The sequence below is a fragment of the Halichoeres trimaculatus genome, unplaced genomic scaffold (assembly GCF_033239565.1).
Source record: "Halichoeres trimaculatus isolate MK-OKI-2021-1 unplaced genomic scaffold, fHalTri1.1 fHalTri1_scaffold_11, whole genome shotgun sequence".
In the NCBI taxonomy this organism is placed as follows: Eukaryota; Metazoa; Chordata; class Actinopteri; order Labriformes; family Labridae; genus Halichoeres; species Halichoeres trimaculatus.
In genome coordinates, this window is record NW_027437189.1 from 9,678,372 (window position 1) to 9,703,455 (window position 25,084).

The 25,084-nt window shown below is 42.1% G+C and overlaps 2 protein-coding genes across 2 annotated transcripts in view; one reads left to right on the top strand and one right to left on the bottom strand.

The window, feature by feature from the left end:
- Positions 1–1,294: 1,294 nt before the first annotated feature.
- LOC141798921 (amphoterin-induced protein 3) lies at positions 1,295–8,789 on the bottom strand. The gene is made up of 2 exons (XM_074680862.1): positions 8,382–8,789; positions 1,295–7,833 (listed from the first exon to the last, which is right to left on the bottom strand). The coding sequence occupies exon 2, from the start codon at positions 7,783–7,785 to the stop codon at positions 6,406–6,408; it is 1,380 nt and encodes a 459-aa protein (XP_074536963.1). The 5' UTR covers positions 7,786–7,833; positions 8,382–8,789; the 3' UTR covers positions 1,295–6,405.
- Positions 1,701–25,084, top strand: part of LOC141798919 (metabotropic glutamate receptor 7-like) — a 144,829-nt gene continuing 121,445 nt past the window's right edge. The window contains exon 1 of the mRNA XM_074680861.1: positions 1,701–1,771. The gene's annotated coding sequence lies outside the window, so the exon portion shown is untranslated. The remainder of the gene's footprint in view (positions 1,772–25,084) is intronic.

Genomic DNA, 25,084 nt, shown 5'->3' on the forward strand with positions numbered 1-25,084 from the left:
TTCACCTGATTAACAATACATGCACATTATGGTTTTATCACAGTTTTTTTCCCACTTCGTCAAAAGTACAATTTGTGAGGGCTCCATTATTTTATGAATTTCTCATCTATAAGACTAGTTTCCAAATGTTTTATTGGCCTGGAACCAGAATTGGCGAGCCAAAGGGTTTCTGGTTGAAGCACCTCCAGGTGAGGTGCAGGGGAGACTGTAATCCAGCAAAGCACAGAGCAGTATTTGGCCAGTCCTCATTCTCAGGTCAAGGCCCAGTGATGTAGAAAACCCAGTCATCAGAAACAACAACAGCTCCAACTTAAAAGTTCTAAATGCCTGCTTTACTGTCAATTCCTACTCATCTGTGTGGTTGTTTATAGCTTAGCTGTTAGTTTTCATCTCTGTGACTGCATGTCTGTGTCTGCCTAACTGTTGCCTGTTATTTTTGTTTTACAGAGTGGTATCATGTATCTTATCCCCCTTAAAAGCCTAACAAAAAACAAGCACTGCAAATTAGCCATATGTCCAGCATACACTGCATTGGTGAAATAAGATGTATCACTACCTATGTATTGCCCCTGTCCAATAAACTGATAAATAATTAAAGGACTTTTTTCACTGAGCCACCAACTCTGCCAAATAAATAGGCTGGTGGCTGGAAGAACAACAGATTGCAGCTTCAAAGGGCTACACCCCAGAGATAAACTAGTATCCACTGTATTTCACATTATGTACCTACTTTGATTAGGTAGGGATAAGGCTTTAAATCTGGGAAGTTTTCTTTAAAGCACCTCCAAAGTTATAAAACTAATCCTGCGGGGGACATGAATGTTTCCTCCAAATTTCATACTTATTTTTCCAACAGTTGTTGAAACATTCAGTCAAACCCACAAGCTGGGGGAAAGAAGTAAAGAAATAAAACGAGTCATTCGAGCTAATTTCTTTCTAATGCTGAGTATCTTAACCAAATTCTGTGTGAGTCTGTCTTATAGCTTTTAGATATTATTCTAGAGGCTATAAATGTGGATCTGCCAGAGTGCCAAAGTCAGTAGGAGTCTTCTTTAGGCAATCCATCCAACAGTTGTTAGGATATTTCAGTCTAGACAAAAGTGCTGGACTGGCTGATATTGCCTCCCTCGAGCCATGTGGCCGTTATGGCGAAAAAGAAAGAGAACAATAAAGTACATTATTGAGCATCACAGACACCATAACACATTGGAGATAGGGTCCCTTTAATGCCTCAGACAGTAAAAGTCTTTTTTTAATGGAAATAATAAAGCAATAAGTCATCAAACTTCATTTTGGTCTTTTCAGTGGAAAAGTGTGACAGATAATAACAAGGGAAGCACCATTACAGTGTGATACAATAAAGCTGGTGGGAATAAATGACACAAGCACTGAGGAAAGAGTTAGAAGAAGATGTTGTAGGAGAGTGTTCACGAGCACAGTATAAAACTTAAAATACTTTGAGTCATTGTGGATGTCAGATCTTATAATATGCTGCTAAATTCTCCTCGCAGCAGCACATAACGACCCTGTGGACACAGTGGTGAGTGGGGATTCTGCTTACTGCTACAAACTGAATAGGTTACATCAGGGTGTTGGAATGCACACACTCTTTGTTTTCTTTGCACTGAAAGGTTATGGATCTACACTTTGTGATGAATGATATTGTCATGTGCAACACACCCCACAGTGATCGGACCAGGACTGGAATCCTATTCAGCATCCAGCTGCAAGAAAACATGGAACATGGCCTGCAAACGTATCCAGTGCACAGGTATGATGAACAGCCTGTTGTCTGGTGTGCAGCAGTCCACATTTATTTCACTCTTTTTTGGGAAGCAGACCAGCCCACCTCCTTTAAAAAAAAAAAGAACTGCAGTATTGTACAGTGTGTGTGTGAATTGTTCTGTAACGAATACTCTGTGTGTGTGTCTTGAGCACACATTCTTAGTAATGTGTCCAATTAGAATAAAATAAGAGCTTTAGTGGGTTTGGTGACACCAGGCCTCCACTCAACTGGTGTATGTGGGCGGCTGAGAGATGCGTATGTATCTGCCACAGCTGGATGCCTCCACTCCTGCCTGATGACTGTTGTGACAGCTCAGTAATAGCCCCTGTTGACAGTCGAGGCAGGCCTCCACTGGTGGAAGCCAATTCAACTTGTGCTATTCAGAGTAAAACTCCTCGTTTCAGGGTAATTAGATTCTTGAATAAGATGATTTCGAATCCCTCCGAGACCGGGGGAAACCAGAGGAAACAATTAATCTGGAAAGGGAAGTGCATGCTTTAATTGCAGCTTGATGAGTGTTGTGCTTTGGAGAAGGGCATCTTTTACTGCATCAAGGAGAGCTTCCTTTACATCGAGGTAATTTGTCAGAGCAGTTAAGGGTAATTTGCTGACAGACTGAGACAAACTAAACACACCTTTTGAGCAGCTGTGAAATTTTGGTATCACTATAAAGTCTGATCTTAAGTAGGATATTGTGACACTCCTAAATTGCAGTATATTTTTCATCAGTCTCACATGAGCAGCCACGTATAACAATCTGATAAAGCATACGTATCATTTATGGTGTTCTATTTATACCCTTTTTTTAAAAATGCACCACACAGCCCTCGCATTATCAGTAAAGTACTCGCTGTCACAAGGTTAAAATCAAATCCTGGATACCAAATGGCATCAGGACACAAACTTCCCTCACTCTCACTCTGACACGCTGCCTACACGGAGGTTGATTCCCTAAATCAGCAGAGAGCTTACATAACCAGGGTCACCTGTGGACCCTCTGTGAAATAGAAGCCCTTAATGAAATGCTCACACCGTGTCCTCGGCGTTCCAGCTCGTCTGCTAATCATATCAGAAACAATAAATCCCAACCTTGCTGTGTGTTGTGTCAGAGAGCGGAGCCAGATTAGAGGGGTTTAAGAACAGTGAAATTGAGAAAGCACCTGGTTTTTATCCTCGTGGTAATCTCCTAAAACCTAACCCCGACCCATCGCACAGTGTAATGTCTGTTGTACACAGTCCCTGCAAAACAACACATCCTGACTGATACAAGATGTTACATCACATTCACGTTATGTAATCTTTGTACAGGAATTTGAATGTGGCTCAGCATTGTGAAAACATTAAAAACTTTGCTTAATATAACGAGGCAGTAGTAGCGTGTTTAGACGGAGTGCTGAAGCACGATGCAGTGCTCACAGTCCAGAGGATTTTTGCCTAATCCCTGAGAGTTTAATGGTGATGAAACTCAAAGAGCTAGTCTGTCCCTATTTCATGCACACGGCTGTGCATTTGATTTTATATTTCCACCTTTTTTTGTGTATGTGAACAAACATGACAACATCAGTCTCCTTAGGGTTGAAAAAAGCTGAATTTAGCGTCCGGAAAAAATCAAAGAGCTCTTCTTTGTAGGATACGCTGTTACAACTTCTCTTTGACATTTTATAAAGGATTACATCTAATCCATTGCAATCTCAACACAATCCTCAGTCCCACTCAATGTTTGCATTAAGATTAAGCAGCAACTCAAAACATTATGGATTCATGGACTTAGGAAATTGATTTATTTCTTTTGAGGCTACTGTTTGTCTCATCAGGTTTTAAATACCCCTCCATCCCCGACCACCCGTACATCTCTTTGGTCTTTCATGTCATCGACTTAATGTTCTCATTCGCGTCCTTCTTCAATATTGACTTTCATCTCTGCTGTTCCTTAGTTATTCGAAGCACGTTGCACTCAATTAAAAAAACAACAACGAAAACATGCAGCTATAGAAAGTATGGCTGCAGGGTGTGCACCAGAGCTGCTTGAAGTATGTGTCGCTCCAGTTCAAATTTCTTGCTTTTATTTGTTCCACATTGTTCGAAGTGTTCGGCCGTGTTTGATCAAAGAGATGCTGTCTTTGAAGAGCCGTGCAATTGCCATTTGTTTTGGGTTTGTTGACACTCCTGATTTCTGTACTTCACTATTTGCCTGATAAGCGGCACGCAGATTGAGAGAGTCGCTGTATTTCCGCTGTTAGATTAATGCAACAGGTTTGTTGTCAGATATGTGTATGAATGATGGATTACTGCAGGATACACCTCTGTTTCCTGCTTGATAAGAATTTTAAATGATTGTTTCAAGCTACGGCCCCTGAACAAAAAACACACTGTGCTTTTCTTGCTGCATCTTAATTCCTCTATTTTCATGTGATTGAAAAAGGTTGGTGTAAACTCTCTTTTGAAGCAAGAGAGTGGGTTCAATCTGAAGAAACTTTTTATTGAAAAAAAATCTTTTAGAAGTTTTTAGAAGTTGGGCTGACTTTAAGGTGCTTTAACCTTGATGATATGAGAGCCTGTGAAAGATATCTTAATGTTAGGGCGCATTTACACCAGGTATCTGAACTGTGACATACTCAGGCATGACTGGCCCGCAGTCACACTACTCCAATATGAACCAGACTTAAGCTCGATTACCTCTTGTACATATGTCACCATTTTGTAACATATGAACAGAGCTGACATCATGTTGTAATATGACATAGGCATGGCCCACCTACATCCCCACCAAGTGTCTGTGTACAAGCGCATCAGAGTCAGGCGGACATGGCTACTGCTTTAGTTACTTTTTCGCTTATGTTAAGTTTTTGGACCAACACAGCCTTCTAACAGCTCTGAAATAGGGATAGACCAATTATTGGCCGGGCCGATTATTGGGGCAGATAATGGCATTTTGAAGCATATCGGCATCTGCCTTTTTTTTTAAAATCCGACAGCCAGTAAGAAACAAATCTAAAACTGCGTTGTTGCGGCTCTGATGCAGCTGCTCTGCTGTCTGCAGTCACTACTCAATCCCTAGCAGTACCATCTGATTGGTTACAAGCAGAGTCATGGCTGGGGTAACAGCCAATCAGCAGTGCAGTTATTACAATTATTGCAGTTTCATTGAAATTTTGGAAAACTTTATTTACTGTAAAAAAAAAAACTTTAGCTATTTATTTTTTAAGTTTTCATTTAACTTTATAAAACATGCTGCTAAGTGTTGGAGTTTGTATTGATCAAAATTTTGACACCAATATTTGCACTTTGACTGCAAATTGATATTGGCTTCAAATATCGGTTATCGGCCTCCTTGACTACAAATAATCGGTATCAGCCCACAAAAATCCATGCTGGTCTATCTCTACCCTGAATTGATTAATTTTGTGAGGTGGTCACTTTCAGTGGTCGGTGGTTGTAGCGATTATAGGTCATGGATTATACTTCATGTCCTCTTTGCATATGTCTGCTTGAACTCTTGCTTTAGCTTATGCATAAACTTGAGCATGAAGTGTACTGCGCCAAAGCACACCTCTCGTGAAAAGCCAAGGAAGTGTACCATGCATGAGCATGGTCACACTGGCCAAATAGACTGGACTTAAAGGTTAAAGCGTGCTTTGCATAGACTGTCTAAAACATTGACGTAGCCTCTGCGACGTCACCATGTGTTCCTGGTGTTTCCAATCTGCAGACCCAGCCACATTGGATATGACGCCAGCTGTGAGTTTCTTTTCAAACAGCTACAGGGCACCTGTCAGTCATGTGACCTGAGCTGTGTATCTGAATGGACAATCAAACAATCCTAATAACGTCTGAACTGCCGAGTTAGAAAAAAAATTAACTCCCCCGGTGAAAACATCCTTTTAGACTCAAGCCTTTTTTTGAACCAGGCTGTAAATATGCTTTTTAATGCCGTAAAAGTCTGTTTTTATGGTCTACCAGTCTTTCTGCAGCCAGCCTCAAGCGGATTCAGGATGAATAGCAACTTTTAGCACTTCATAGGCATAGGCTTCATTTTTACTGACCGGATGTTGCCTCTTGATGCTCAGGCACGGTACGGTACAGATGGCCAGTGTGACTGCGCCCTTAATGTGTTGCCAGTGTTTTCACCAAATTAGACTCCAGTAAGAAACCCAGGCCAAACTTGTGTCTTGCAGTCTGATGACTTTAAACTTGTCTTTCTGAAACTTTCTAGCCTCATAAAACACTTTCTTTATGAAGCCGACAACATTCAATCTGTAATCCTGTGAGAAACATTCCCCCTTCCGTTCTTGTACACAGAAGTTATTAGCTGATTTTGAGGGCTGATAATTGCTCCTCTGTGATTTGGGAAAGTCAAAACACAGAGGGTGATAACCAGAAGTTGAAACTTTCATTTCAACAACAGGGTCAAATGACAGAGGAGGGCAGAATTGGAACAGACGATATCAGTTTTCATTAAAAACTTCAGCTGGCAGACAGGAGGAGACACGATGTTCTTTTTAAAAAACATTATTCATCTTCAAAACTCTTCTCTGATGCTGATTCCAGAGTAAGTTTTCCGTCTTTCCCCAGAGGTCACCTTTTTTTCTGATGCCAAAAAAGTAAAGGAAACTTCCAAATCAGCTTTCGAGTGTCCAGTCCGTTCCTTCCCCACTTAGCATCGGCTCCATAAACGCTACATGCTTGTTAGCTTGGATTTTGTCCTGATCTCTCACTGATGGGCAGAATACGGAGGGCAGGGTGCTGGGATCGTAGGAGGTGATGGGGATAACTGGAGGTTTGGGCTGTTTGCAGCAGCTGCAGCGACAGGGAGTGAGGTAGAGGTAGACGAGGATGAAGATCATGGTCACCACACAGCCCAGCAGTGTGGTGTAGCCTGTGTTGAAGGATTCAGCTGGAGGCAGCAGCACCGTCAGATTCACCTCCCGGGTTGCGTTCAGTGCCTGTTTAATATCCACAGCTGTGCACACGTACAGGCCTGAGTCATTGACCTTGGCGGCTTGAATCTCCAAGGTACCATTAGGAAACAGGCTAATTAGCGTGTCATTAATACTGTCCTCGGTGATGTACCCCTTGCTGGGGGAGAGCCATGTAAATGAGAGCTCTATGCCGCTCAGGGATGTTTGGCAGTCCAGACGTACCCTTCCTCCCTCAGACACCAAGACGTTGGAGAGGAGCACGGTCACCGGCTGTGACATGGCTTTTTCCACAGAGCAGTTGAGGAAGAAGCGAGTGTGTCGGAGAAACCGGATGGAGGCTCGGTGATCCCCAAAGACGGTGCAAGTGTGCTCATCTGTGAAGTCCCTCAGGGAGTCGTAACCTCTCAGATCCCAATGCCAGAACACGCTGTACATGGAGCAGTCACAGATCAGAGAGTTGTTGTGAAGGTACAAACCTCGCTGCACTAACCTGGGCAGAGCTTTCACGTCCTCCCATGGCAGCTGGGACATCCGATTGGACGAGAGGTCTAGCATCGTCAGGAAGGGGTGGCTGTGGTCTTGGATGGAGAAGAACGGGAAATGAGTGATCAGGTTGAGGCTGAAGTAGGCCTTTTTTAAGCTGCTCAGGCCGATAAGCGTACCAGCCTCCACTTGTACGATCTTATTATTGTAGAGAAGGAGCTCCTCCAGCCTCCACAGCCCCTGGAAGTAATGCCGCTCCACTACCTGCAGCTTGTTCGAGGACAGGTCAAGGTGCCTCAGGCTGGAGGCGTTGTTAAACACCCCGATGCCCAGGGAGCTGAGCTGGTTGTGAGCCATGTGGAGGTTTTCCAGCCTGGGCATCCATTTGAAGCTGCCTGGACCCAGCCAGGACAAGTAGTTGTGACTGATGTCAAGAGTGGAAGAGAAGGAAGGCAGGGGCAGGGGAAGCTTGGACAAACCTGTGGCGCTACAGCTCACTGTGTCAGACACACAGAGGCAGATGGATGGACACGTCTCATCAGAGGAGAGGATACGGAGCAGCAGCAGGAGAAGGCCTGGATACGGTCCAGAGGTCATGTTTCTAGAAGTCGGATCCTTCAAGGTTTGTAATCCCTCGGCTGCTCCCTGGTCAGATAAGAATCAAATGAGAAACAGTGTGATATATTAAAAACCTTTTCTTTCTCCATCCACCTGCTGCTTTGAGCTGCTCAACAGACGTGTAATATGACTTCAAGGTTAATGCCGTACGGGAACTCTCAGTATCCACGGCAGGAGATGAAAAATGGTTCAAACGTAGAGGCGACAAATCCCTTTTGCCCCAGAAAATCTTTTCATCTATTGCACGACCCCAGACTATGTGGAGATGTGTTCTCTGTGTACAGAAATAATACTCTGACTTCCTGTATAGAGACCTTTGTAGGGCTGTACTTTTATAGCTCCAGTTTAATTTTATCCTTGATTGATTAGATTTGCAAGCAGAGAAGTTAAATGTCACCAAATTCACTGTGAAACCAAGTTTGGTTCATTATATTGAATACATTTTTCCTTAAAATGTTTCAAAGTGATACTTTAATTAGCACAATAGTTTGCCGTCAGCTGTTTGACTTGGAATCTTTCCTCAAATTGTGATTGTTTTTTTTTTACATCAAACACAAAAAAGGGAGATACTTTACCTTTCAAAAACTGTCTCTTCTCACGATTTGTAGCTAAGCATCATCTCGAGATCAGCTCAAACTGTTTCCCCTCTGCTGACTCGCAAGTCTGTGCGACTTTGAAGGCAAAAAGGGGAAAAGTTCACACCACTTCCAGACAACTGAACAATTTGGCTCACTTAGTTAATCCCATTCTCCCCTCCGAAAAGAGCGAGAAAAAAACACTCTTATCCAAAGTGCTCAGCCACAACACAAGACTCCAACTTTCCCGGGCTTTTTTCCCCTCCTCGAAGTTGTACCCCCATCAGTGAAAACCCACAACATTGCTGTCTAATCCTTATCTCCTCCTCAGATCCTCCTCCCTAGGCGTCACAGGAACAATGCTTCAGCCTCTTCTTTCCAGCCAAGTTTAAGGTCCCCCTACCGGCTTTCTCCTCGCCCCAAATGAGTGTGCCGCTCAACAAACATCCTGCAGTGCTTTTGTGGTGTATGGCAAACAGCACAGAGCTTACTTAATCTCCCACAATCCCCTCCTCCTCCTCTGTGTCATTTAGAGACCAGGCTTGTGTCTCCCGCTCTCATCATTAAGTAATGATGCTCGTGGCTGCCCTTCCCGCTCTCTGTCGTACTTCCTGCCTTTCTACATGGTATCAGTTTTCTCACAGTATTCGATTGATATCCTGTTCCATTAAAGATTTAATGTTTTCACCCAGAGATTAGCGGAGGCAGAGGAGCTTTTCTCCTGAATATTGCATGTGTTATCAGGCTGCATTTCATCAACATTCCTAGATGACTGAAACCTAACATCTTCTGCTTTATTGTCTCTTAGCTTTACATACTGATGTGGAAAAAACATCATGAAGTGAGTTCTTGGTTTTCACATATCCACTCCATTCCCCTTCATCTTTTCATCAGTGCTATGATCAAAATTTATCCGTGCACTGCAAAAAACAGAAATCTTAACAAGTGTTTTTGTCTTATTTTTAGTAGAAAATGTCTTTTTAGACCTAATACGAGCCACTTTCCCCTGACTAGATCACTAAAATGTATTGTTTCAAGTAATTTAAGGACAAAAAAGAGGTCAGACTTGCTTGTTACAGGTTCAAAAAATCTGCCAATAAAACAAGAATAAAATTACTTAAAGGAAGATGTCAATATAGTTTCAAGCAAGTTTTCTAGTAAATTTCTCTTGTTCCATTGGTGGATTTTTTGAACTTGTTACAAGCCAGTCAGACCTCATTCTTGGCTTAAAATAACTTGAAACAAGACATTTTTCTGGACTGATAAGTTTAATGTGGCTCACATCAAGTGCAATAAGACAATTTTTACTGTAAATAAGACAGAAACACTTGATAAGATTTGTTTTTTTTGCAGTGTGGGTTTCTTCTCACCTGTGTTGCCCCCTTACCTTGTCGTTCCTCTTTTAAATTGGATGGATGCTTCCTTCTTCCTGCCTTGCACACACACTCAGACACACACACACACACACAACTGTCCTCCCTAAGTGCCTTAATCAGCACATCCCCTCCTTTCTTTCCGAGCCCCTGACATCCCTCCTTCCCTTCCCCTCGGCTGTGGGTTTGACTGGATATATGCTGTCCATGCTGCTTGGTCATGGTGGTCCTGACAGCTCTGATTTCTGTCACAGTGAATTAGCTTTGCCTCCCAGCAGCCACCTCCTCACTGCTACCCCCTCCCGTCAACCCCCCTCCCCTTTTTGTAAGTGCTCGGGGCTTTGACTGACTCCCACTCACTCACTCACTCACTCACTTCCTTTGCAGAGGCTGATTCCCGCGTGGATACATGCGGGCTGGATGGGGGCTCACCTCTCCAAAGGTGGGCTAATGGGAGCAGAGTCCTTGGGAAGTGAAGGAGAATGCGAGGTATACGATCTGAATCCATCTCCATCTTAGTGTTTCAGGGAGAGAGCACATTTGGGATGTATTTGTGCTGAAACGAAAAAAAGCCATCTCCATCTTTGGCATTGTGGCATCACACACAATCTTGTCCCAAGGCTAGTCATCAGCTTGGCTGGAACATGTAAGAAATATATACACCCACACACGTACATCTGAGATATGTTGGAAAAAGGGTTTGAAGCAGGCTGCCCTTGTAGGTGTTGTGTTTATGTGGGCTCATATCAGGGCTCAAATGGCCTCCGAGTGATTCCTCTGTTTTCCTGCAGTGAACTTCATCCTACTGTACAGAAAACATTTATCCAAACAGCTTTTAAAATATTCATGCTGCATTGACTGTTTTAAGGCATTATGTAAGAGCCCTGTTTGTTCAATTGGCTGTTCCAATCATGTATGTAGCGTTTTCATAAGTCCCTAATTGTAAACGGATCACATAAGACCTATAAACCGGCGTGTTCATCTGCATAAGCTGGTAATGATTCATGGTTTGGTGAGCTCAGAAGAAAATGAGCATATGAGGCATTTAAATAAACGTGTGTGTGTTTGGATGAGTGTGTGTGTGTGTTTGTGTGCTTGTGTGTGATGTCAGCGGCCCGTGTTTGTTTTTAGCTCCAGCATAATTGTGCAGAGAACATGTTCTTTTTCTCCACTAACAGCCCTCATTTTACCTCTGTTGACTCAACTTGAACATTTCTGTGCTTTCATTATTTCCAGTATTGATCATTCCAGAAAGGATCCATGTTTTCGAGTGCTATCATTAGTCACTGTCCTCTGAGATCTTTTCAATCAGGGCATGAACAGGTAAACAGGATGAAGAGAAAGTGGGTCTCTATGCAGACTTATTCACTTACTTTGTAAGCCACTTACTTGTGCTTTGTCCTGAGTGCCTCTCATCTGACTTGAGAACCTGTAATTTTAACAGAATTAGCCTCTCGAAATACCAACAGCAATACCTTCATCCTTATTTTTCCTCTTACCGTTGATTGAAAATCTTTATCTTAATCTTTCAATGTTTCAGCACGTTCCTGCATGCATCTGCAGTCAGACCAGACTGTGCGCTACTCCATCCTGCCGTTCTGCACAATCCCTAATCTGATCAGTATCTTTCTATCAAGCTGCTTTGCAAATCCCGCCTTCCACTCCCGCATATATGTGATTGGACTCAGCGTATGCAAACTAGCACTGTCAAATCAGCCAGGTTCAGAGTGGACCTCAAAGCTTAAACCCTGACCCTGATGCATCCTGCCCCCAGCAGAAAGTGATTTTCTCTTCACCATCTGCTGCAGGAGAGTAGAAGAAGAAAAAAAAAGAAGACGAGGCACACAACAGCACAGGGAAACGTCTGCTCTTATCTTGCCCTTGAGAAGCACTGAAGCTCACCATGAGTCAATAACATAAAGCTTTACTTTCTCAGATGTAGGAAGAATATTTTCTTTGAACATTAAAGCACTGAAATGTAAAAAATGCAGACATACTTTTAAGACCTCTGCTTTCGTTCTCCTTTTATGCTTTAAATTAATGCGTAGCTCAAAAAGAAGTCTTTAAATCGTCGTGACAGTACCCAGATTGGCTTAACACCAACTAACAGCTGTATTTGTTCTTTAAAAAACATCCTGTTCTCTGAAAAGGAAGATAAAACAAAACAAACGATGTCAAGCTCTATGTTAATTATTGAATAAATATGTGACGGGAGACACAAGAGCAAGCCTGACTGCCAAACTCATGCACTGAAACATCCAACATTTCTAAAAGCGGCACTACAGACCCTGCAGCACCAAGTATTTCCACAGCCTCTGCCTGCCAATTATGAACCCTTGAACCTGAACATACACACACCCTTGTTCAGTATTTATTCAGGCTCTCAACAGCTCTTTGTGAGCACGGCTGACATGCAGACTCTCAAATATGAATGAGCCAGTACCCGCATAAAGATTTGGAGGATTGGGTTTTATTTCTCTTCTCTCCCTGGGTGAATTTGCAGTGGAGATGAGCTCTCTGTTGAAAAGGAGTTTTAGACTATTTGCTTGTCACGAGGAGCTGCACAGCAGCTCCATACGCTGTGTATTCACAGTGATTGCAGTGCATTATTTGAGAACGTCTTAATCTAAAACCCCAGAAACCTGGTGTGATGCTGTTTTTGTATGTTACATAATGGGAGTTGCACTCTCAGCGAGCTCCGAAACAATCTGACTTGATCTTTTTCCTGTAGGAGCTTTTTCTGCTCTCAATCCATCTGGTGGATGTGATGTAGTGTGTGCGTGAAGAGACAAGCACACCATCTAGTGGTTGCTCAACTGGAATGGTGAATGGATGCCCTCTTTTTCTCTTTGACTGTCGTTTGAGTAAAAAAAAGAAGTGACAGACATTTAAAAAGTGAGTATTTTGACTGACGAACTCCTACAGATAGATGAACCAGATTGAAAATAGTGCAAACAAGCTCAAACTTTAGCATGCTTTACATGCACGGGGCCATAACACCTGAATGTTCAAAGTCCCCACCCCGAAAGAATGAGGTCAAAATTTTTAATCAGACTTGAAGAATCTTGATTAGATATCATCCTGTAGTATATTTTTTCTTTTTGTTTGAGTCATAACATGAAGAACAGGATAGAGATCCTGGAGATTTTGACGTATTGGGATGTTTTACGTGGAAAAAAAAGACTTATAATGATGCCAGTTTAGCAGCTTTCACTTTTAACTCCAGTTGTGTAATTTCATGCCTTGTGAATCCAACCCAGAGCCCTTTGCTGCTTGTCATTCCTCACCTCTTCTCATCCGTTTCCCACTCTTTCCACTAACCATTTATATCAATATGAGCGACCCCCACCCCCACCCTCAAAAAAAAAAAAAAAAAAAGTTACTTGTAAAGTCTAACTTTTTTATTGCAAATTTCACATCTTTAATGAGTCTGCAGCTGCAGATTGAATGAAAATCTGTATTCCAAAGGTAACAAAACCACCAGCTACTGGAAGATAATTAGAATCAGAAATACTTTATTTATACCTGGGGGGATATTCAGTTATTACAATCGCCCTCATAAACAACTAGGTCAGAATATTCATAGAAAGTACTTATAGAATAGAAAATCAAATCTCAGGTGCTCTGTCTGCAGTTAAGCTGTGGTGTTGCTGAGAACATTTCCCAGTTGTCAGGTTTGCAGAGGGGAAGATGTAGGTAGCCGTTAGTGTGACATATGAGATGTCCCTGGGCAGGTAACATAGTCTAACAGTTCAATGCCTCGGCAGCAGATCCAGGTACAATATATAATAATATTATGAATAATATATAATAGACTGTATGTATAATAAGGGATTGGAATAGCAGAGTATCTCATGTGATACAATATCCAGAAAAAGGTAATATCATGATACCATGATAAGCTAAATATAATTAAATGTGAAGTGGAGTCAGTAGCGCCAGGGTAGTAAAGGAGTGAAGGAGCGATGCATTGGGGCAGGGAGCAGTAAAAGCTGATTAAATCTTGTTTTCTCATTGTTTTTAAAAATATATATATTTATTCATTTGTCAAAAGCAGGTATTTTGGTGAAACCAGCCTACGTTCTAGAAACAAACATTTTTCCTGATGAAAGAAGAGAGTCTACTCTTTCTTTGGTAGTTTTTTTGGGTGTTTGTGAAACCATACAAGACGATATTCTGTGGGTCTAGGAGGATTGGTCAAAATGCTTTGAAACGCCTGTTGGTATGGGGCGCTTTACTCTGAAAACAGCTGGCAGCCAGTGAGTTAAAAAAAAAGATAATACAATTCTAAACTAGTAATACAGCTCTGTTTCCCAGGTGTCAGGGGGACAATATCTCTGAAAGATCACCTAGTCGATAAAATATTCGGATCCCGGCTGAACAGCAAGACTAAAAGTAAGAAGTTACTGAGAAAAATAGTCAAAATGGGGCTAATGTCTTAATCTCAGTTTGACCAGTAACTTAGTCAGTAAAACCCTGTTTCCGCCAAGCAGTCTGGTTTAGATCAGTACGGTTTGGTATGGTTTGAATTGGTTAAGTAAGGATTAAACAACGAGGAAGCGTGCATTAGACCGTTCTAAGGCACGATGTGGAGTGGGAACACCACGACGCGCAGCGGAGTGGTGTTACTCCGCGGAGTGCCTTAGAACGGTCTAATGCACGCTTCCGAGTTGTTTAATCCGCTTATACCATGGTCCCAAAAACTGTAAACTTTAAAAGAAATGATGAATAACTTGACCAGAGAGAGTGATGCACCACATGTGCTCAGTTGTTTGATCTGAGGTTTTTAGCGCACTAGTGGAACAGGAGGAGAGAGAAGCGGAGCTGTCTGCAGCTGTGCCTTTCATCCATTACGCGCACTCAGAGGGACAGAGGTGAAACTGTTGCTGTATCAGCCAATAATGGCATGATCGGACACCGAACACTGATAAAACAACAGTTTGCTACTGTATGAAAATGGCGTGTTTATGTGTTATTTTTAAAGGCATTACTGAACTGGCTCGAGTGGGCCAGTGGAGCGCGCAGTCAGCTGACCAAGAGCCTTCCAGTTTCACTTTTAGCCTGCGTGTGTTGTCTGTTGTCCGGTCTCTGGGGCTCTTTCTAATTGTCTGTTGTCATCCTCAGTGAGAATGAATGTTGTAATCATCCAGATAAATATCAAACATGTTTGAAAATTATCGGGCGGTTCTGACGAGTCTGTGAGACGATCTTGGGGCTAAAGATTCATCTGTCAATCGCTCACACTAGAAGATAATCTTGCCCGAACGTCGGGCCCGATTTTAGTCTCCGACCAGATTTTTTCCCCGATTGTCGGGAGGACCGAATCTGGGTTAAATCGGGCGAGAATCCTGTAGTGTGAGCCAGGCTTTATAGAGACGGGGCCCAGTAGGAGCGCAGGCTGCCCTCACATGCGTTGAAATGTGTGTGACGCGTTGCTATGGTAACACGCACAGTGGAGTGATACAACGGTGATTTAACTTGCCGAACTAACTTTCAACTGGCGTGCATTAGACCAATCTAAGGCACGCCAGTTGACATTGGAATTCTCACTGACCATGGTATAAGCCTGGACGGTTAAGCGTTTCCACCAGCCATCATGCTCCCTCGTGGTAGGCGGCCAGATGTCAACAGCCATGTCAGTTAAATGATAGCGTGACGCCAAAGTAGCACAACACAGCTAATAATAAATCCAACAAAGAAGAAAAATGTGACAGTAAACAAAGAGCAACAATTCGTCCTCTTTGTGATTGGCATGTGGCTCTTTGATACAAAGCGCAATCCAGTTTTGTTTAAGAGAAGGCTTTGTGCCACCAGGAGAAATACAGCCACTGTCACACAGTGAGGATTCCTTTGACAAATCAACAGACTGCAGTGTTGTAGCTCCACCTTCTGGGATCAGATCAGTTTTGTCCGGCACCCCTGCGGTAGGATCCCAAAAAGTGGGACAGCTCGTCTCGTCGGTTATTTTGGGATCTGTCCCAGGGTTAGTCAGTGGAAACACCATAAAATGTGTGCCATTTGGAGACGAACCAAACTGAACTGATTGGTGGAAACAGGGCTTAAATTGTGTCAACCTGCTTTATCTACTGTGGCTAATGGCTAAAATACACCAGATGCATCTCTGATCTGTCTACGCTCCATCAAAGCTCCGGATCAGAAAGGGTTTTCATTCAAGTCAATGTGCTAACTTACTCTGGATCCACTCTGTTGCGCTCTGGCCCTATGGCCGGTCCAGCTCTTTCGCTAGTCTGACATATTGCAGCTAACACAAAGCCATCCTATTTTGACTGATGCTGGAGCTGTAACGCACCAAGAATTCACAAAAAACTTCCTAAAACACCCTGTGACTTTCAAAATAAGACAAACCGTGTCAAAACCAACAAATAGACATAGTGAGAGGAGCCAGGCCAGGAGTCAACAGGTTTGAGGTTTTACAGCCCAACATGAATGAAGAGAGACATATCAATGGAGTGGGAAGCGTGGGAACTCCTCAGTCACGTGACTCCAGCTGTCTGTCAGTCAGTCAGTCATGCGGTTTACTGGACTGAACATGCAGCCGGTGTGAGTTGACGAACACAGTCAACATGCAATGGAGCGGAACTGGGCTGCAGACATTTATGCTGTGTTTGAAGCGTAACATTAGCAGAGTCACCACTTCTTACCCCATATTACAGTTCCATAACTATCAAGTGGTTATATGACCTGAAACAGGCTTTGCACAACTTTATCTTTATCATTTTTGTCGTCGAAATTCTGCAAGACATTATCAAGCTAACAGATGCCATCTGTGGTCTGTGCTTGTCTAGATTACAGAGCCAGTAGCCATCAACCACAGCAACAGACCCAGCTAGTTGTGGGTGGCTTTGACAGTCAGTTTGAGTCTACAATGATAACATTAACTTAATTATTGGTTTGACCAGCTTGTAATTCTAGGCTGACTAAAGAGGGCGATGATTTTTTTTTAATCCTTTGTTGAACAGGCACACGCATCTCTAATTGTTTATAAATGCTCCCGGCCCTGTCTAAATTATACTTATTTTCAAATCACCATGTAACCAACTAATTATGATTTTTGAGATTTCCATTTTTAGTTTTAACAATACATCATCAAGGAAAAGGAGAGTTTAAAAGCAGATATTTTTCTGTGCTAATGCTAAGCTAAGATCGGCTGACTAATCCCGCCACATCTTACATAAATATAGGTGATATTGTTCCTTTTATGTATCCCTCTGTAGGAAGCTGAATTAACCTGGTCCCTCTTTCTATCCTTTTATCATTTATCATGTATGTTGTGCTCTTGATAAAAAGTGCTGTTATTTTTTCCCCTATTTCTAATCCTCTTGATTAACAGAAACCAGAACTGATTCTAATCTGGAAAGAAATTCTCCAGAGCGAAGTCTATTCTCAGCCAGATGCTCACAGGCCTTTATATTTCTCTGCTGCAGTTTTGCCAGGTATGAGTGCAGTAATCAGACATAACTCACAATTTTAATGCAAAATCACGTCTTCAAACGCGTCAACACACAGAGAGCAGCGTGCAGGAGAGAGGACTCAGGGTATGAAAAGCCCCATGTCTCCTCAGCCTCTGTCATCTGTGCTGATTGTTAACGGATTTCAATTAGGACTCACAGGAGTTAATATGATTGCTTGCTGTTTACTCTTTTTTTGCTTCCGCCCATGGAAGCCAATTATGCACGAGTAGCAGTGGATGAGCACTGGACGCTGCTAATGGCCCTGCTTCTCCCTTTGTGTTCACATTACTGAAGGATATGGGTTGTGAAATGAGATCACTACTGACTACTGTGCTATCAGTGATTGTGCTATAAAACATTATGGGCCAGAACGTAGTAAATTGTATGACGTGACTGTGGGGTGGCAGCCTGTCTGCTCTTTTATCTGTCGTCGTCTCATCTCCTTTTCGTCTTTTTTTGCCACCTTTTTGTCATCTCTTGTTTCCCTCCTCTGCTCCTCATATCTTCTCCCCTCCACTAAACCGTTTCCTTGCTCTCTTTTTTTGGCTCCCTGCCTGCTCACTTCTTCATCCTCTTCTACTTTCGTTTATCCTCTCAATTCTTATCTCCCCAATCATTTTTTTTTTTAAAAAAACCTCTCCTCTCTGACTTTCATCTCCAGCCTCCGTGGTTATCAACAGAGACAGACGGGACATGAAGCGAAGCCTGACCCCCTTTCCAAATCACTTATGCTAGATTGACATATCTTGGAAAATCCATTATGCTCTGATCAATACGCATTAATGTACATAATATAGAGATCTGACATAAAGCACGGCCAGAAAATTAATCATAATCTCATTACTCACAGGATCTTTTGCCCATTTATCACCTGAAATCCTCAACTGTATGAGTGTGTGTTGTCATGCGTGGCCCCCAATGCAGACATTTTAATTTACAGTGACTGTGCTGTTCTCTAAAGAACGATCGAAGATGTGAGGATCAGCCCGCACAGACAGGCTTTGTGTTAGTTTGTGATCGGTACATGTGTTGGGGAAAAAAAAGCAAGTAGAGAAACAGAGAAAGATGAGAGATGAAAAACAGCAGCCCAGGTTTGTCTGACTGCACTTCACAGTTGAAATAGTGTGATGGATCCTGCAGCCAGCTGTCTTCGACACCTGAGCCGCGTCGCTCTTTTTGTGTGTCGCTGCCTTCCCTCCCTGCTCAGACAGACACCCGGGGACATGGGGTGTGATGAGCAGTTAGCGGTTCCATCAAGGATCTCCGGGGCCATCCATGGAAAATGAAACCATCTCTGAACAGGTAACTCAATTTAACTCCTGGCCGCCTTCTCTGGAGCTACAAGCACAAATACTTTCCCAGCTGATGAGATGAGGTAACAGAGCATGGCCGCAGCCACCGAGTGCAACAGGAGAGGCTCGTTTCACTCAAATTGCCTGGACATGGTCAAGGGAGGCTTTTCCACCACTTTTTACAGACGGGGAAGCAGACACTGAAGAGTAGAAAGGTTCTGGGTTTTCTCTCCTTCCTTTTCAATCAATAGAATAGACTGGCTTTAATCATGGAGCTATTGAGTGCTGAAGCTAGCAAAATGAGAGTTGCTCTCTTGGAACCATTCCCAATTCTCCCCCACTTGCTTTAAAGGCATTTCAGGCACAAGAGGGAAAACACTTTATTTGGACATAATTTGCAGTGTGCCACAGCCTTCCAAATAAATTCTCTTTATTCCATTTTACGCTCGAAACATGAAAAAGAGATACTTTTCTTTAAGGATGTCTTTAAAAGAACACCTTATGTTAGTCAAACTCAAGAGTTCATTCAAAGTAGCAAAACTGTGCTCTCTATATAGTTATTTTTAACGCTTGTCACCGCACTAATCAGCTCAGATTCTGACAAAGTGATTTACGGCACGCTGACTTAAGAACCATAATTTGCCTTTCTATGCAAAATTTGACATTAGTAAGACGGATCTAAAGAAGCAGGGAAAGATGTTCCCTTAAATACTACATATACAGGTACATGGTGGGGTCATCAAAGCAGACTTGACTGAAGAATTAAACATTTATATTAAGACACCTTAACACAAAACAAGCCCACTTTTTCCTTTCCATGGCTTCAGACAGATTGTCTTCCCTCTGCGATTGCTGTGGCCACAGCTCGTGTCGTCATGGTATTCATACAGGCTGCGTGTTGGCTGCATGAGCTGCTGCTGTCAGCCTTGTCTTTCTTCATTATTCTTACCCAAATTAAGGCCATAAACTTTCTATTATTAAAATCTCTTGACTTATAAATATCACCAGGATTAGCTCAGCAGAGGAAAGAGTAAAGAGGCGGGTATAAATAAAATATACACATTATTCACTCGTCATTTAACAGCCTATTGGCCATACCTATACAGGGCTGGTTTTGGTGGTGAGATGGGTGAGGAATGCATAATTGATTTATACAATTATGTTAAAAGCAGGAGCTTAATCTTAGAAGCTGAAACAGATGAACAAACAGGGAGTGAGGTGGAGAGATAAAGGCACAATAAAGGAGATAGCACAAGAACACTTCCTGTAACCTGATTTTATTTTGCATAGCCTTTCCGCAGCCTACCTAATTTAAAACAACTTTATTTCAGAAATAGAGTTCAGAAGAGATGAGAATAAAGGGCTTTGTGACTAAATTTGTTCGTTTAACAGTGGTCCTATATGACTTCTCAGAATAAAGGCACGGTGTGGTAAAAAAAAATGCATTCTCTTTTTATAAAAAAGCAGATCAGACTCTTACTTTGAAAGGCCTTCCTGAGAAAAACGGTTATTTACTATTTTCTATCTCTATCTCTGACACATGGACAAAGCTTATGTGAAGCCAATACCGCTTGTTATCGTTTTCCCAGCAGCCTCATGGGCAACCTTCAAGGAATGGTCAAGCATCTATACTCAAGGCTGTGCGTGACATGCATGGTTCATGCAGTTAGTCCGAATGCTCTTATCATGCAAGAGGAAGTGTAAATAGAGCCATTCACAGGCTAACATGTAGCTCACATACATCAACTATGAATGTTGGGCAAATCACTTTGAAAAAGGAATAAGTTATAGTTACTGGTTACTTTACCAAAAAGTAATTAAATTAAAAAAGAATTACTACTTTATAAATGTAATAAGTTACAAGAGGAAGTAATTATTAGGGGTGGGAGAAAAAATTGAAAATCAATATATAGGGATTTTTTGTTTTACAATATCAAAATCGTGATTCTTTGTCAAAAAAATTGTTCATATACAAAAATTCATATTCTTCATTCTCAGCCTTTGTTTATAGACTGGATTGGAAAAAAGTTACAATTTTTCTCCAGCAGAGGGTGAAATGTTTCTCTCTGACTCACATGATGTGCATTTTATGGGAAAAAATGGCTCCTGATATAGTCTGTAGTTATTATCATCATCATTAAACTTTTTCACATGGTCTGGTGTTAAAAAAAGGCAAACTAAAAATAGCAAAAATTGTAAATATTAAAGGGACAGTTCAGTTTTTTTGAAGTGGGGTTGTATGAGCTCTATGTGACCACTAAGGACATTAGATACAGTAGAAAGTTGTCTCGTCTCCCTCAGTAAGACACAGACTGTAATCACTGGTGACAAGGAAATAGGTGCTAACAGGGAAATACCGTACCAGATTCAAAGGCTATTTTCTCTGCCTACAAGAAATTAAATCAAAAAGTAATACCATAGTTTAAGAGTATGCTACATATAATAATTTTTAAGTACATTAAGTCTTCGGAAATATAAACATTTATCCGGACCTAACTAACTGGTCATGTATCCTTCCACGCAGCGCTAGTGCGCTCCGTCCCCCCTCCTCCTTTGAGCTGTAGGGAATGTAAACAAGCTATGCTTCGGGTGCCGGTTGTAGCCTCGTGTGTGTTTGATCAAGTATCGTAATTCTTTCGTTTGTACTCTAAGGATTGTGAGGCAGCGTAGGAAATTCAAAATGAGTGACTTTGACCGCGACGATGAAGTTCCATTCACTTTGGAACCAAAAGGATACCTGTATGAACCGGAGTACACAGAAGAAGAGCTGCTACAGAAGGTGACTGAAAGGAATACAGAGGAAACATCCACGGACACTGGACATCAAGATAGAGTAGGAAATACTCAGGGGTGTAAATGTCTGAGCTGTGACTCAATGCCCACGGATGCTGAGTGTTACTGCTGCCACGAGTGGAACTTGGTTACAGACACTCTTCAGGATTTGTCTGAGTTAGAGGACACTGCTGCTTCACAATCCTTAGAGTACAAACAAAAGAATTATGATACTTGATCAAACTTACACGAGGCTACAACCGGCACCCGAAGCATAGCTTGTTTACACTCCCTACAGCTGAAAGGAGGAGGGGGGACGGAGCGCACTAGCGCTGCGCGGAAGGATACATGACCAGTTAGTTAGGTCCGGATGAATGTTTATATTTCCAAAGACTTAATGCAGTTAAAAATTATTATATGTAGCGTACTCTTAAACTGTGGTATTACTTTATGTTAGTTCTTGTAGGCAGAGAAAATAGCCTTTGAATCTGGTACGGTATTTCCCTGTTAGCACCTATTTCCTTGTCACCAGTGATTACAGTCTGTGTCTTACTGAGGGAGACGAGACAACTTTCTACTGTATCTAATGTCCTTAGTGGTCACATAGAGCTCATACAACCCCACTTCAAAAAAACTGAACTGTCCCTTTAAAGAAATGCAATTTAAATCAAATCTGCACCCCAACAATCGTAATTGATTTAAATCAAGAGAATAGCATATCCTCCCAGCCCCTAACCCCCAGTTTTAACTTGACAGACCACTCTGGACTCGCCATTGTTGCAACTAGTTGTCTTGTGTGGCTGTTTGCTGCGTGTTGAGGTTTGTAACACTCAGGTTCTGATTGGCTTACCGTGAAATTGTAGTTTATCTTTGGCCAATCATCATTACTTACGTCTCTATCACCCCTTCCCCCTCACCAAAAAAGACAATTAGAAGTCAGTGCTGAATAAGGCGCCACATTTCACTCTCGGTAAAGGCGTTGTTATTTATTTCTTTTACTGGAAAACAGTAGCGCCGTTATATTCAAGCAGACATTCCCTACACTGTCCAGTAAGGGAATTCATTTGGTTTGGAACCTTTAAAAAGATGTATCAGAAAAAAAGTTAAGTACCTCAAAATTGTATTTTTGTACAGGCAACATGAAACACTGGACTCTAAAAACAGGTCATGTAACTTATTCAAACCGCATTCAGTCTCTGAAATGGATCTCTACATTTAGACAATTAGCCCCACAGGAAAGGAGGTGTCACTCTCATGCCACGCATTGGAAATCACTCTTATTAGACCATTTCATAATTGTTCTCCCGCTAAATTATCTAACGATCACATTGACCTTCCTGCTCAGTAGTCTGAGGTGGTGCATTTGGGGAAAGTCGGTTTAATGAGTGCAATTTAATGGGTGGCTCAATAATGCTATCTTCTGGTCCATTATTAATCACAATTAAAAAAAAAAAAAGTTTGCTCTGTTAATTATTGCAGATGTGTTACAGTGTAAATACCAGTGTGGTTTGGAAGCCTGCAGGTTTTTAAGTTGTTTCATGCTGTTTAAAGAACACCTGATATACTGCTTATCTCCTGTTTAACGGCAGCCACAGCAGGAGATAGTTTCCTTATAGATGATTGCTGTCTTTTAGAAAAAATGTCTGCATGGCTCCATTAAAACATTAGATGAAACCTCAGTGTTCCCTGTGAGCAGATTGGGTCATTGCACCTTCTTCTTAGAGGGATGCTCTGAGCATGAACAAAACAACAAGTATTGGCATCCTCCATGTTGGATAAAAGAGCAGGATGTATAATGAGTGGAAAAAAAGACCTTCACTTAATGAAATCCAAGCCTCTGTTGCATTAGCATATTTTCTGCTGAAGTGTCCTTGAGCAGGAATCCATACCAGCGCCAGGGCTGCTGTAAGGATAATGGAGCCCCAATATAAACACAACAAGCAGACAGGCTTGTGTTGATAACCTGCAGTGATTCGCATTGATTATTCACTAACGGAGACACTAATTCTACTTGAAAACAAATGCAAAGGAAAAATGATGCTGCGCCCCCAGTTCTAAAGCAGAGTGAAACAGCCGTACATCATCCATCTGTCTGTCAGCCGCACGCTGTGCAAGTAAAGCATAAGATGAAGAAGAGATGGAGGGGGGGCTACGAGAAAAAACAGGGTTGAGTGAGACTGATTGTAGCCTGCAGAGGGCAACCATTAAGCTCACCAAATATCATTATCAGATTTCCAATAAGGTTGCAGCCATCAGATAGTGGATGCAGACACTGTTGCTGCTCCTTCTCCATCCTGCTCCTACTGCACCAGGTGCAACATGTTTTCTGCAATTCAATCTGGCTACAAGGCCACAAGGAGTCTTTCCTTATTGCTTGGATCCCAGAACAAATCAGAAGCCCAGCGAGCGTCAGGGGCCAGGCGGCCTGTGGAGAGGCTGTGGGCTCAGCGCCTCGGATGTGCGCTGTTGTTTGAGTGATTACACAATGATTACCGCCCGCTGCGTGCTGTTGTGCTATGTGCACGCTGAAAAACAAGGGCACATGGGGGATTTACAGTGTTCTTCGTTATCAAAGTTTAAATGAGTTTGCTGATAAAGTCTATCCAAAATGAAACCATATTTCAATAGATTATTTCTCCCCAACACTCATCACAGACCAACACTAATGAGAGATAACAGACTGGAGATAAGGGAATTTGGGCTTTCAGGATTTTCGTTTGCTCGAACGTGTTCTGAGCCTGGAATAGCCAAAGGTTATAAAAGACTGTGTAAGCCAGTGAATGTTAACAGAGAAAATGTTGACGATAAAATAGGAGAGGAGGGGTACGAAAGAATAAAAGTGGGAGCCCATCTGTCAGTGCAGTCTGGCTGAAGTTGGCCCCTGCCTCTCTGTTTTGATTATTTCCTTATCTCTCTCTTACTGGCAGGCGGTGAGTAACAGTGACCTGCTGGATTGCTTCCTAGACTATATTTCCTGGTCTGACTGGGGCATCGCAATCCATTCCTAATGTCATTGGATTTATTGTGAGGCCTTAAAACCCCACAAAGCAGCTCAAGAATGACTTAACAATAAAGAAACCGTGATAAAAATAAACTGCTGTGTTGAACATGCAGCCAACATGAGGCCGTGAGGGGGGTATCTGTAAAGAAGAAGAGAGGTTTTAAGTCCAACTGCTGCCAGCCACCACGAAGATTACACACAAAACAACACTTGATACCTTCACAAAGATACACTTTGACTTTGGCTCAAATCTCACCGACAGATTTCAAAAATTCATCTATGATTATTCATCGCACAAAGCCGGGGACTCAACTATCTCTAGTGGGATTTATTTGACATGAATTCTGAGTAATTTAAATCTTCTCCATAGAAAAGCATAACAACATGGCTGACTGAGCAACTGTGTCACACCACTGCTCAATTTACTCCAGCAGAAAATGTTTGCCTTCTGGAGCAATTCAGCAATAACAAAGATGTTTTTCTTAGGAAAATTAAGCAAGAGTTTAACAATCCAAAAAAAAAGAAAAGAAAAACATCAAACAGCATAAAACCTGCAGTGCAGACCTGTAGCAGAGCTCAGACACTGTGGTTTGGTAATGTGTTAATTCTCAGTGCTTGTGCTAACTCATCAGTCAGACACCAGATAGTTCCCAAACGAAAGCAGCTCACAATGCTCTCACTTTGGTTTATTTCCATTAAGTTGCTGCTGTTTTCCGCTCCTCATTACTCACCCCTCTCTGTTTTTGTCAAACCACAATGATGAAAAAAGTTTCACTTCTTTTTCCTCTCATTA